Raw genomic sequence first — 12345 nt, 5'->3', positions numbered from 1 at the left:
GTTCAAATGTGGGAGCTTCCAGAAATAGATCTGATGGCGTCTCATCTAAACAAGAAACTTCCCAGGTATCTGTCCAGATCCCGGGATCCTCAGGCGGAAGCAGTGGATGCATTATCACTTCCTTGGAAGTATCATCCTGCCTATATCTTTCCGCCTCTAGTTCTTCTTCCAAGAGTAATCTCCAAGATTCTGAAGGAATGCTCGTTTGTTCTGCTGGTAGCTCCGGCATGGCCTCACAGGTTTTGGTATGCGGATCTTGTCCTGATGGCCTCTTGCCATCCGTGGACTCTTCCGCTAAGACCAGACCTTCTGTCACAAGGTCCTTTTTTCCATCAGGATCTCAAATCCTTAAATTTAAAGGTATGGAGATTGAACGCTTGATTCTTGGTCAAAGAGGTTTCTCTGACTCTGTGATTAATACTATGTTACAGGCTCGTAAATCTGTATCCAGAGAGATATATTATAGAGTCTGGAAGACTTATATTTCTTGGTGTCTTTCTCATCATTTTTCTTGGCATTCTTTTAGAATTCCGAGAATTTTACAGTTTCTTCAGGATGGTTTAGATAAAGGTTTATCCGCAAGTTCTTTGAAAGGACAAATCTCTGCTCTTTCTGTTCTTTTTCACAGAAAGATTGCTAATCTTCCTGATATTCATTGTTTTGTACAAGCTTTGGTTCGTATAAAACCTGTCATTAAGTCAATTTCTCCTCCTTGGAGTTTGAATTTGGTTCTGGGGGCTCTTCAAGCTCCTCCGTTTGAACCTATGCATTCATTGGACATTAAATTACTTTCTTGGAAAGTTTTGTTTCTTTTGGCGATCTCTTCTGCCAGAAGAGTCTCTGAATTATCTGCTCTTTCTTGTGAGTCTCCTTTTCTGATTTTTCATCAGGATAAGGCGGTGTTGCGAACTTCTTTTGAATTTTTACCTAAAGTTGTGAATTCCAACAACATTAGTAGAGAAATTGTGGTTCCTTCATTATGTCCTAATCCTAAGAATTCTAAGGAGAAATTGTTGCATTCTTTGGATGTTGTTAGAGCTTTGAAATATTATGTTGAAGCTACTAAGTCTTTCCGAAAGACTTCTAGTCTATTTGTTATCTTTTCCGGTTCTAGAAAAGGCCAGAAAGCTTCTGCCATTTCTTTGGCATCTTGGTTGAAATCTTTAATTCATCATGCCTATGTTGAGTCGGGTAAAACTCCGCCTCAAAGGATTACAGCTCATTCTACTAGGTCAGTTTCTACTTCCTGGGCGTTTAGGAATGAAGCTTCGATTGATCAGATTTGCAAAGCAGCAACTTGGTCCTCTTTGCATACATTTACTAAATTCTACCATTTTGATGTATTTTCTTCTGAAGCAGTTTTTGGTAGAAAAGTACTTCAGGCAGCGGTTTCAGTTTGAATCTTCTGTTTATGTTTTTCATTAAACTTTATTTTGGGTGTGGATTATTTTCAGCAGGAATTGGCTGTCTTTATTTTATCCCTCCCTCTCTAGTGACTCTTGCGTGGAAAGATCCACATCTTGGGTAATCATTATCCCATACGTCACTAGCTCATGGACTCTTGCTAATTACATGAAAGAAAACATAATTTATGTAAGAACTTACCTGATAAATTCATTTCTTTCATATTAGCAAGAGTCCATAAGGCCCGCCCTTTTTTGTGGTGGTTATGATTTTTTTGTATAAAGCACAATTATTCCAATTCCTTATTTTATATGCTTTCGCACTTTTTTCTTATCACCCCACTTCTTGGCTATTCGTTAAACTGAATTGTGGGTGTGGTGAGGGGTGTACTTATAGGCATTTTGAGGTTTGGGAAACTTTGCCCCTCCTGGTAGGAATGTATATCCCATACGTCACTAGCTCATGGACTCTTGCTAATATGAAAGAAATGAATTTATCAGGTAAGTTCTTACATAAATTATGTTTTTCTCCATTTTCCTTCGGTCGAATGACTGGGGATTGTGGGAAGGGAAGTGATACTTAACAGCTTGGCTGTGGTGCTCTTTTCCGCCTCCTGCTGACCAGGAGTGATATTCCCAACAGTAATTGAATTCCATCAGGTAAGCATCAATTTTGTTTTTTCTGTGTACACCATTGTGCTGGGGCTTTTGGTCATGTGCACATAAGTATGCCTTTGTGCAAGTTTTACATGCCAATCTGTTGGGATCATGGCCTGGTATCTTGGCTAGATTGATTTGGTTGTCAGTTAAGTGTGTGATAATCTCCATAGTCAAGCTACTGCTTTGAATGTTATTGACATTAAATGTGTTCATCCTGTTGTAAGCAAAGGGCTTATCAATCTTACTTTGCAGAATTGGATCTATCAAGGAAACACTTTATATTTAGGAGTCTGTCCCTTTTAATCTTCTCAGGAAAATTATTCAGCTTCAGATGATTATGGCAAACAGTGCCAGGCAAGCTCCTTGGTTATTCCTTTAAATTGACTATATAGTTTCCAAATCTGAGGTCTGCGTTTTTGACCATGTTATTATTTTGGATGCAAGATTGCTCTTTTAATTGAAAAGCCGAAGTCAAGAAAACATAAATTATGCTTACCTGATAATTTTCTTTTCTTCTGATGGAGACAGTCCACAGCTGCATTCATTACTTTTGGAAAACAAGAACCTGGCCACCAGGAGGAGGCAAAGACACCACAGCCAAAGACTTAAATACTCCTCCCACTTCCCTGATCCCCCAGTCATTCTGCTGAGGAACAAGGAACAGTAGAAGAAATATCTGGGTGAAAAAGGTGCCAGAAGAATAAAAAGACGCCCCACATAAAAAAAGACGGGTGGGGAGCTGTGAACTCTTTCCATCGGAAGAAAAGAAAATTATCAGTTAAGCATAATTTGTTTTTCTTCCTAAATGGAAAGAGTCCACAGCTGCATTCATTACTTTTGGGAAAACAATACCCAAGCTATAAGCCAAAACAGGAGGGTACAATAGGCGGACCACTGCCCAACAAAAAAAAACACTTTGTCCGAAGCCGAGAAAACAAAAAGAGAAAAGGCCCCAAGGGCACTGACCAGCAGATAACCCAGAAGCCTAGCTACAGACCGCAACATCAGACACAACTGAGCCAACAGTCCTCCGGGAGACACCGTCGCCCAACAGTCGGTCCCCCACCACACACCCTTTACTAGCGAAAGGAACCCCTGCCAAAACTCCCAAAGGAATAAGGCTAGGAAGAACCAAATGGGAACCGAAAGGTTTCCACACACTCCATAAAAGGAAAAACCCCCATCAAACCAAGCTCCCAAGACCTAAATGGGTCCTGACAACAAGGGGAGGCAACGCCCATTCCAAATAGAACCACACTGTTGAGAACTGGTAGCAGAACAGAGAAATAGTTCTAACATCCTGCAAGGATTGGAACAGCTTGCTAGCACTAGCTCAACGCACAAACAGCTGTAGCTGGTTTCAAAGAGCAACCCTTCACTTGCCAGACAGCAAGTCAACCAGCGCCTAGGAACAGCTTTAAACGGAGACCAAACATCATCCGTACTCAGAACCCTGAGGAATTCGGGCAAAATTACATGTAGCAGACCCAGATGAAGGTTAACACCTGAGTCAAAAACACGCAGCTGTCCTCAGGATGACACAGAAGAAATACTTGCTAGAAGTGGCTACCAAAATGTAGAGTGCTAAACCTCCACTACAGAAGGCACCCTTTAGGCAACCGAAACCGCCAGACCTACACATAGGTCTCAAAATAAAAGGAGAGCCCAGAACTTCGAGGACCAATGTGCCCCCAAGATCCGAGAAACAACGGATCTTAGGACCTACCTCCAGTCGGGCAAGCCCAAGCGTCGGCAGGTCTGAATCCAGGGGACCAGAAAAACCCCAGGCTCAAACAATGAGCAGAAAAAATGGCACATCCATTACAATAGTGCTCGGGTAAATACCACATGGAGACTGTCGACAAGGCTGTAGACCTAGAGATCTAGTTAAAGGCCCAACATAGACTCAAGGCGGAGCCAGCAACTCTCCAAATGGACAGAACAACCCAGAGAGCGTACCTCCCTCCAAAATAGGTTAACCCGTCTGTCCTAACCTCCTGAAGCCAGGAGAAGCCCTAAGATAGGGACAACACTTCTGAACAAAGGATATAAGCCCCCCCAAGACGAAGAGGACCGGCAAACGGGCCGGAAGGACACAGCACCTGCCCCAGGATACAGCCATAGGCTGAACCGAGAAAACAATTCTCCAACACCCTTACCTGGAAAGAATCCCCTGAAGAATTTAACTGGCACACAGATCAAGGTGCCATAGCTGCAGTGGTTCCACAGCGAACCCCTTGGCTTGCAGAGCAGCAAAGCCATCACACTCTTTCAGCAAGCCGACCAAGGGAAACTGGCCAAGGCGAAAGGCAAGCCCAGAGGGCATCGGCACGCAGAAAACCTGGTCAACTGAACCAGTTCAACTAGCCCAACCAAAGGACACCACCCAAGTTTCCTGGAACTGGGGAACTCCGGACCAGCTCTAGATCCTAACAGTCTGGTACAACCCACAATGAGATCCACAAAGGAAATGCTGAGGGAAACCTCAGCCACCGGAAGAACCAGAGCGAGGAGTGGTCCGAGCCCCCAAATAAACAAGAATCCGTAAACTGAAATCCCCCATCTGATATAAAACTAGACCCTCGGGAGATACCATACAATGTCCAAAGTAAAATGGACAACGAGAAAAACTTGCAAGTCCTGACCAGAAGACGAGACCACTCCTTGCCGAGTCCAACGCTCCAAGGAGCTAAGGAAGCAAGGACCGAAACAAGGTCACTAGAGCCCTAGGTGCAATAGCCACAATACGACCAAATACAAGAGGATACCTTGAGGACAAAGTCACTCGAACAAAGCCTAGTCTCCACATCACCCCCAAAAAAATCAGAGGAGAAGATGAAAGAAGGATGCGGCGCATCCCCCAGTTCCGGGGAAGAAACCCTAAACAGAGCTCAAGGAGACCACACCGCCCATGTCCCTACAAAGTAACCAGGTCCACCGAAGAAACCGACGAAGTCCGAAAGGTCTCAAGAGAGAACCACAGCAGGGGCAAGTGCAAGGACAATCCCAGAATCCTCCCAAGAGAGAAAGGAAACTCTAGGCCCCGAGGAAATCTGAGCCAAGAGAGTGACGTAGTGGAACTCCACTGACCCGGTCACCAGATTGAATGCTGAATAAGGACTGACACAATCCTCCCAGCCATACGGATCCTTTTAGAGTGTTTAACTGAACTTGTAACAAGAAAACGCACAAATAATAATGTGAGCACCCAGCGCCCCACCGGACCAGCCAGGCAGAACAGGCGCCACCTGTCTGAATAAGCCACAGGACAGAAGATCTGAATCCCAGCAGGACCAGCTGCAAAGTTGGCTAAATCCTCCCTCAAAGGGGAAGGTAAAACAGACAAACCTAGGACTAACGTGTCCCTTAACTTTCGAAGAAGCAACCAGAGAGAATCGATCCCATCAGTTCCCGAAGGAAACACATAATCAAAATAAGACATCCTAACTGGATAAAAGAAAATATAAGGCAACCCGTAGGTTAACGCCCAGGAAGAAAGCAGGCATACCCGGAGGACCAGCCAAACGGAACCCCGATCTTCCAACAAAAAACTGGGAAAGATCTCAATAATCAGACAATTTGGAAATTACGTCATCCCCTTCTGTCTGAGGTGAGCCATTCGAAGTAGAAGACTGCAGATTCCCGTATCCGTTAAGTATAGGATGCACTAATAACTCAAAAACGTGTCTGAGTAAAACGCGAAGACGCGCTATTCTGTAACGAAAGGCACAACACTCAGGGACAGCTACACCCGCAGGGAACTGTATAGGCCCACCCAAGGCCGGTAGACCCAGGATGATCGGGTATGCGCACAAACGCAAATAAACGTCTGGACTTTGCAGACGCATAATCGCCAAAAATATGTGAAAGCGGGAACGAGCTGCAGCCTCCTTGGGGAACAAGCCACCCTGTAAGGAGGGATAAACATAATCTGGGTTACCCACATGTGTAGTAGTAGGGAGCGGTGGGGAACTCGCCTCATGGAGGACAGAACCCCCAGAGGAGGATGGCTCAGCAGATCCCTGATTCCCCGAGCCCGAGGAACAGTGCGCTGTAAGACGGCATATCGAACATAACTGATTGACCTATGTTAATGGGGCCAATTCACATTGTTCACAAGTCGAAGAATCTGAATCTGAAATTTGAACAGTCTCAGCATCAGAATCCTCCATAACTAGATAGAGAATATAATATGGACTAGGAAAAAACTTAAACCGCACCTTAAACCCACAATGGCTGGGGCACTCAGCACCTCCTAGAACCAGACACAAGCAGACTCTAATTTTTCAGTCGCCACACGGTCAGGAATGCGGAAATGGAAGACCAGAATGTAAATACGCCCAGTCACAAGGTGAACCGTACAGTCCAAATAAAGCGCGCCCAACCATAAGGTCGCGTCTCTTCCAAAGGCCTATATGTTCTAAGCCATGAGCCCAGTTAACACTACACATAAGCAGATTGAATCACATAACAAACATGATTATAAAAAACCCTGTTCAATAATCCCCCTCGGGAGATATTAACACTCGATTCCAAGGTACCAAAGGAGCCTTACTGAGGCCCTATAAATATACTTAATAAGTCCCACAAGATAGTTCCTTACGGGAAAACATAATAAGTTACAGTACATTCTGATAAAGTAAAATGAAACGATCTTACCGGAATCTACACCGTGGAACAGGAACACAGTCCTTTAAGTGTGACGAATAGTTGTGGAGCTGTTAATGAGTCGGGATGGTTTCGCTGAGAGACTCCCTGCATCTCCGGACTCTAACGTTCATCCAGGCCCTCACTGAGAGACTGATAGGATAACTTAAAACTCCCGTCCAATGTTGAAGAGTACTACCCTCCATAAGAGATAAAACATACTTCTGACACTTCTCTGCCAACCTCCTGAGACAAAAGGCAAAGAATGACTGGGGGATGAGGGAAGTGGGGAGTATTTAAGCCTTTGGCTGGGGTGTCTTTGCCTCCTCCTGGTGGCCAGGTTCTTATTTCCCAAAAGTAATGAATGCAGCTGTGGACTCTTTACATATAGGAAGAAATTTATTTTCTGTCAGTCTTTCCAGATCATTTTTCTATTCTTATTCTTTGAGTTCTGTGCTGTCTCTTAACAAAACATTGTCTAAGAGGTTGACTGGTGGGAGTTCCTCTTTTTAATGGTTTAAGTAGCCTCAGATGCCTGAGTTCTGCAGGAGCCTAAACTTTTAATTCATGCTTCTTTTTCCATTAAACTGCTCATTTCCTACTAATGATAGATAACGATGTTATCCAAGGAATTCTGTTGAAAGAACATAACATAAACCAGCTTCTATCCAAGGCTTTCTGTGTTGTCTAATCAATATGGTTTATTTGTCTCATAATATGAGATCTAAAGCAGAACCAAATTGATGCTGGTTTGAAAGGTTTTAAACAGTTGTTGCTCATTTTTATATATTCCTGATTGTTGTATGTTGTGACCTAAGATAATTTGTAGCTTTTGCTTTTCATTGTGTGTGCTTTGTTGCAAGTACATCTGACATTTGAAAGTAGAGGAATGTCCTTTTTTTGTTACCTTCATAAGTAGTAGTTTCCAAATGCAAAATGTGTAAACTTTTCTTAACAGTCCCACTGGTTACCAGGCAGACCAGAATAGTAGCCAATAGGTAAGATGACATAAGCGTACTGTTTGGTTACTTTACCTACCTGTGAATGCAAGTGTTAACTTGAAGAACCTTGAGAAGCAACCATGAACACCAGCTAAACTTGGTAGTCCGTAAATGGGCAATCCAATAGATCTGTCATTATACTTGCCCTTGGATGCAAACTATCACTTTTTTTCTTCTTCTAACCACTGTATAAATTTTGCAGTGCTTAGACTGATCTACATATTCTACTAGCACATCTGCTAGCTGACCTTTTCAACCGTCAGTGTATTAACAGATATACGCGTTTACCATACACTAATTGATTTCATTGGTTGATCTGATGGTTTTTGACATCAGACTTTGATCTAATTTTTTTCTCATTTTCACAAGATCAAACAGGGCCCTATAGAAGCCATACTTGTTCTACTGATATTGTACAAATATATTTAGATTATTTTATGACAACTTGAGTACATTTTGTCATGTGGATCTGCTACTTTTGTCGTCTTGGAGGTACAGCTGTTCAGATTAAAGAGGGTTTCTATTGTTATCTGCATTGATGTTCTTCAAGCCATCTGCCACTACATCCTATTGCAGTATCCTATATACTTTATTTTAGTTTTTTATGTATTACAAAAGATAGTAATGGAAGACTGACTGACAAGCTGCTTGTCACCCAATACAATGTTTTTAATATGCCAGCTATTTCCTGATAATTTTTGTTGTGTAATGTTCCAGTCTGCCATTTAAAAATTTTGACATGTGTTGAGCCAAGAAAAGGAAGGAGGATCCTACTTCAGTTATTGACACTGATAAATCATCTTATCTTTTTAATATTGAGTATGTTCGTTCTTTGTTAAAAGAAGTGTTAATAACTTTGGATATTGAGGAGTCTGGTCCTCTTGATAATAAATCCAGTAAACGTTTAAATTCGGTCTATAAACCACCTGTGACTACTCCTGAGGTTTTTCCTGTTCCTGATGCTATTTCTGATGTGATTGCCAGAAATGGTCTAAGCCTGTTGCCCAGTGGCTGTTAGAGTTTTGGGAAAAGGTTCCTAAGGTTGATGGGGCTATTTCTACTCTTGCTAAACGTGCTACTATTCCTATGAAAGATAGTACCTCTTTTAAGGATCCTTAGGAAAATTGAATCTTATCTAAGGAAAGCTTATTTGCATTCTGGCTATATGCTTAGACCTGCCATTTCTATGGCTAATATTGCGGCTGCATCAACTTTTTGGTTGGATAGCTTAGCACAACGGGAAAAATACTCTTATTTGCATAGCATTGTTCGTTTGCTTCAACATGCTAATTATTTTTTCTGTGATGCTATTTTTGATGATATAAAGATAAATGTTAAATCTATGTCTTTAGCTAGAAGAGCTTTATGGCTCAAATCATGGAATGCTGACATGGTATCTAAATCTAGGTTACTATCTCTTTCATTCCAGGGTAATAATTTGTTTGGTTCTCAGTTGGATTCAATTATTTCCACTATTACTGGGGGGAAGGGAATTTTTTTGCCTCAAGATAAAGTCTAAAGGCGAATCTAGAGCTTCTAATCGGTTTTGTTCTTTTCGACAGAATAGAGAACAGAAAACCACTCCTTCCCCTAAGGACTCTAGCTCAAATTGGAAGCCTTCCTCGAGTTGGAATAAATCCAAGCCTTACAAGAAACCAAAGCCAGCCCCCAAGACTGCATGAAGATGCGACCCTTGATCCAGTTTTACTGGTAGGGGGCAGATTGAAATTATTTCAAGACGTTTGGGCAGGTTCCATTCAGAATCATCGGATTCAGAATATTGTCTCCCAAGGGTATCTAATAGGTTTCAGAATAAGACCTGTGAGATTTTTTTTCTCTCACGTTCCAACAATTACTGTGGAAGCTCAGGCTTTTCTGAAATGTGTTTCAGATCTAGAGCTTTCAGGAGTGATTGTACCAGTTCCAATTCTGGAACAGGGTCTGGGTGTTTATTCAAATCTATTCATTGTCCCGAAGAAGGAAAATTCTTTCAGACCAGTTCTGTATCTGAAGTTTTTGAATCATTTTGTAAGAGTCCCAACTTTCAAGATGGTGACTATAAGGACTATTCTGTCTTTTGTTCAGCAAGGTCATTACATGTCCTCAATAGACTTACAGGATGCGTATCTTCATATTCTGATTCAGCCAGACCACTATCGGTTTTTGAGATTCTTTTTTCTAGACAAGCATTACCAGTTTGTTGCTCTTCCATTTGGCCTAGCAACAGCTCCAAGAATCTTTTTGAAGGTTCTCGGTGCCCTTCTATCTGTAATCAGAGAGCAGGTATTGCGGTTTTTCCTTATTTGTACTGGCTCAATCTTTTCACTTAGCAGAATCTCACACAAATCAACTTTTGTTGTCTCTTCGAAGACATGGTTGGAGGATCAATTTACCAGAGAGTTCCTTGATTCCTCAGACAAGGGTCACCTTTTTAGGTTTCCAGATAGATTCAGTGTCCATGACTTTGTCTTTAACAAACAAGAGACGAATGAAATTGGTTTCTGCCTGTCGAAATCTTCAGTGGCTATGTGCATGGAAGTTTTAGGTCTCATGACTGCAGCATCGGACGCGATCCCCTTTGCTCGTTTTCATATGATATCTCTGCAGCTTTGCATGCTGAATCAATGGTTGCAGGGATTATACGCTATCACAGTTGAGTATACTTAAATCCCAACATTCAACTCCCTCTGTCCTGGTGGTTAGTCCATCATCGGATTATTCAAGGGGCCTCTTTTGTTCGCCCTGCCTGGACTGTGATTTCAACAGATGCAAGTCTCACAGGTTGAGTAGCTGTCTGTAAATTCTTACATAAATTATGTTTTATAGTAGTCCTTAAAATGTTTCAGGACATTGTGCTTTTTGCACCATCAGTTTGGTAGGACCAGCATTCTTAGTATGTGTCTCTTGGTTTTTGCTACTGTGCAAAGATTAATAAGAAAAAGATGCATAATAAATGTCACACATGAGATGTCTTTGCAAAGTGCATATACAAGCTGCCTCCTGTAATGCCTGACCCCATAGTACTACTGTCTCTAAACCCTTTAACCCATTTCTTGTGCATGATTTTCTGCTATTCTCTTTATGTTGCCGTTTCTCTCATATCTCTTATCTTGGTTGCTTTTCTTGCACTTTCAACCTTTTATTAATATTTATTTTAGTAATTTAGCAGGCAGAACATTTTGCAGATTCCTAGTATGAAAGGAAACCATTGTCCCATCTGTCCTACACACCTAGTAACTACACATGAGCTCTTATTTCAGTCTTAAAGTATATCATAAACATTTGTTTTGGTGGTGTCCTTGCTGACAGTATATGCAGTTTTCACACTATAGAGGGCCATTAATACTCCATATATCTGCCAGATAAAGTCTTTGGGTATCTGAAACATAGTGAAGGAACATTTTTTTCTGCATGTCTGTCTGTTTTAATTAATGGGTGTGCACCTTAGCCTAACCCTTATATTTAGGCACAACGGGAACTCCTGCCAACACAGCAACTGTGATATCAACAGCACCTCCTATATCTTCAGTTCTGAAATCATCATCCCTTAGTCCTTCTCCATTGGCCTCTGCTGCAACATCAGAATCATCCAGTGCAAGTGAGACCAGCACGACGCACACCACTTCATCTACTTTCTCCTCCCCACTAAGTACTGGCCAAGTGATGGTAACAGCATCTGGAATCCACACAGCAGCTGCAACGGCACTACAGGGAGTAGCACAGCTGCCAAATAATGCAAGTTTCGCTGCCATGGCTGCTGCAGCAGGATTCAACCCTGGGCTGATGGCTCCTTCACAGTTTGCTGGGTAAGGGCTTAAGTAGCTGTAAGTCATCAGATGTCAAGCAGCTTTTAGGTTCTGTTTTGTTGCAGTGTTATATGCAGACTTACTAAACCTGTAGTTTATGAATTGCAAGTATATTTCTACATTTGAATGTGCTTTTGCTAAGCTGATTCTTCCTGAGCTCTTTTTCATTTTCATTATAACACAACACTGCTGCTTCTTGTTTTCCAATGGCTACCACGCATGTTATTGGCACAAACACTTACTAGTTTTGTTCTGGGTAATTGCTCTATAACTAGCCATGGTATACATACAACAATAGATACTTCTTGTACTACTAAAACTACAGAATCACTACTCAGTTGCAACTGACAGCAAAGCAATTTGGCATTGTGTCTTGCCAGCTAAACAATTTATTCTATATTTCTGTAAAATAAACTAAAATCAGAAATGCTTATAAAAATCTTTAAAGAGATAGTAAACTCAAAAAATGATTTTTTTTTTTGTTGTTTTTTTTTAAACGCCATTAAGTATTATAAATATTTACAATAAGTACCTATTAAAAGTTTCCTGTCCTTTTCTTGGTGTTTCTAATACAAATTCCATATTTCGCCAAACCCAGTTTTTCCTCATTATGCATACCCTATAAAGAAGTTCTACCTAGGTAGAAACATCATGGTAGCCCACATGTGCATTTAACATATTTTCTGAGTAATGCATGCGCATTTTGGTTCCCCTCAGTTTATTCTTCTGTGGCACGTCATCAAAAAGCAGGGCGGACATCTGAATTGTGATGTAGACATTGGTGGGTGTGGCGCACCAGAGCGCTCTCAGCGCTGAAGATTCACTGCT

The 12345-nt window shown here is 41.7% G+C and overlaps 1 protein-coding gene across 1 annotated transcript in view; it reads left to right on the top strand.

Annotated features, from left to right (window-relative positions):
* Nucleotides 1–12345, top strand: part of POU2F1 (POU class 2 homeobox 1) — a 215046-nt gene that overhangs the window by 166339 nt on the left and 36362 nt on the right. The window contains exon 9 of the mRNA XM_053705861.1: nt 11178–11517. Coding sequence (XP_053561836.1) covers nt 11178–11517 — 340 coding nt within the window. The remainder of the gene's footprint in view (nt 1–11177; nt 11518–12345) is intronic.

The sequence above is a fragment of the Bombina bombina genome, chromosome 3, assembly GCF_027579735.1.
Source record: "Bombina bombina isolate aBomBom1 chromosome 3, aBomBom1.pri, whole genome shotgun sequence".
Lineage (NCBI taxonomy): Eukaryota > Metazoa > Chordata > Amphibia > Anura > Bombinatoridae > Bombina > Bombina bombina.
This window is presented reverse-complemented; position numbering and strand designations above follow the sequence as displayed.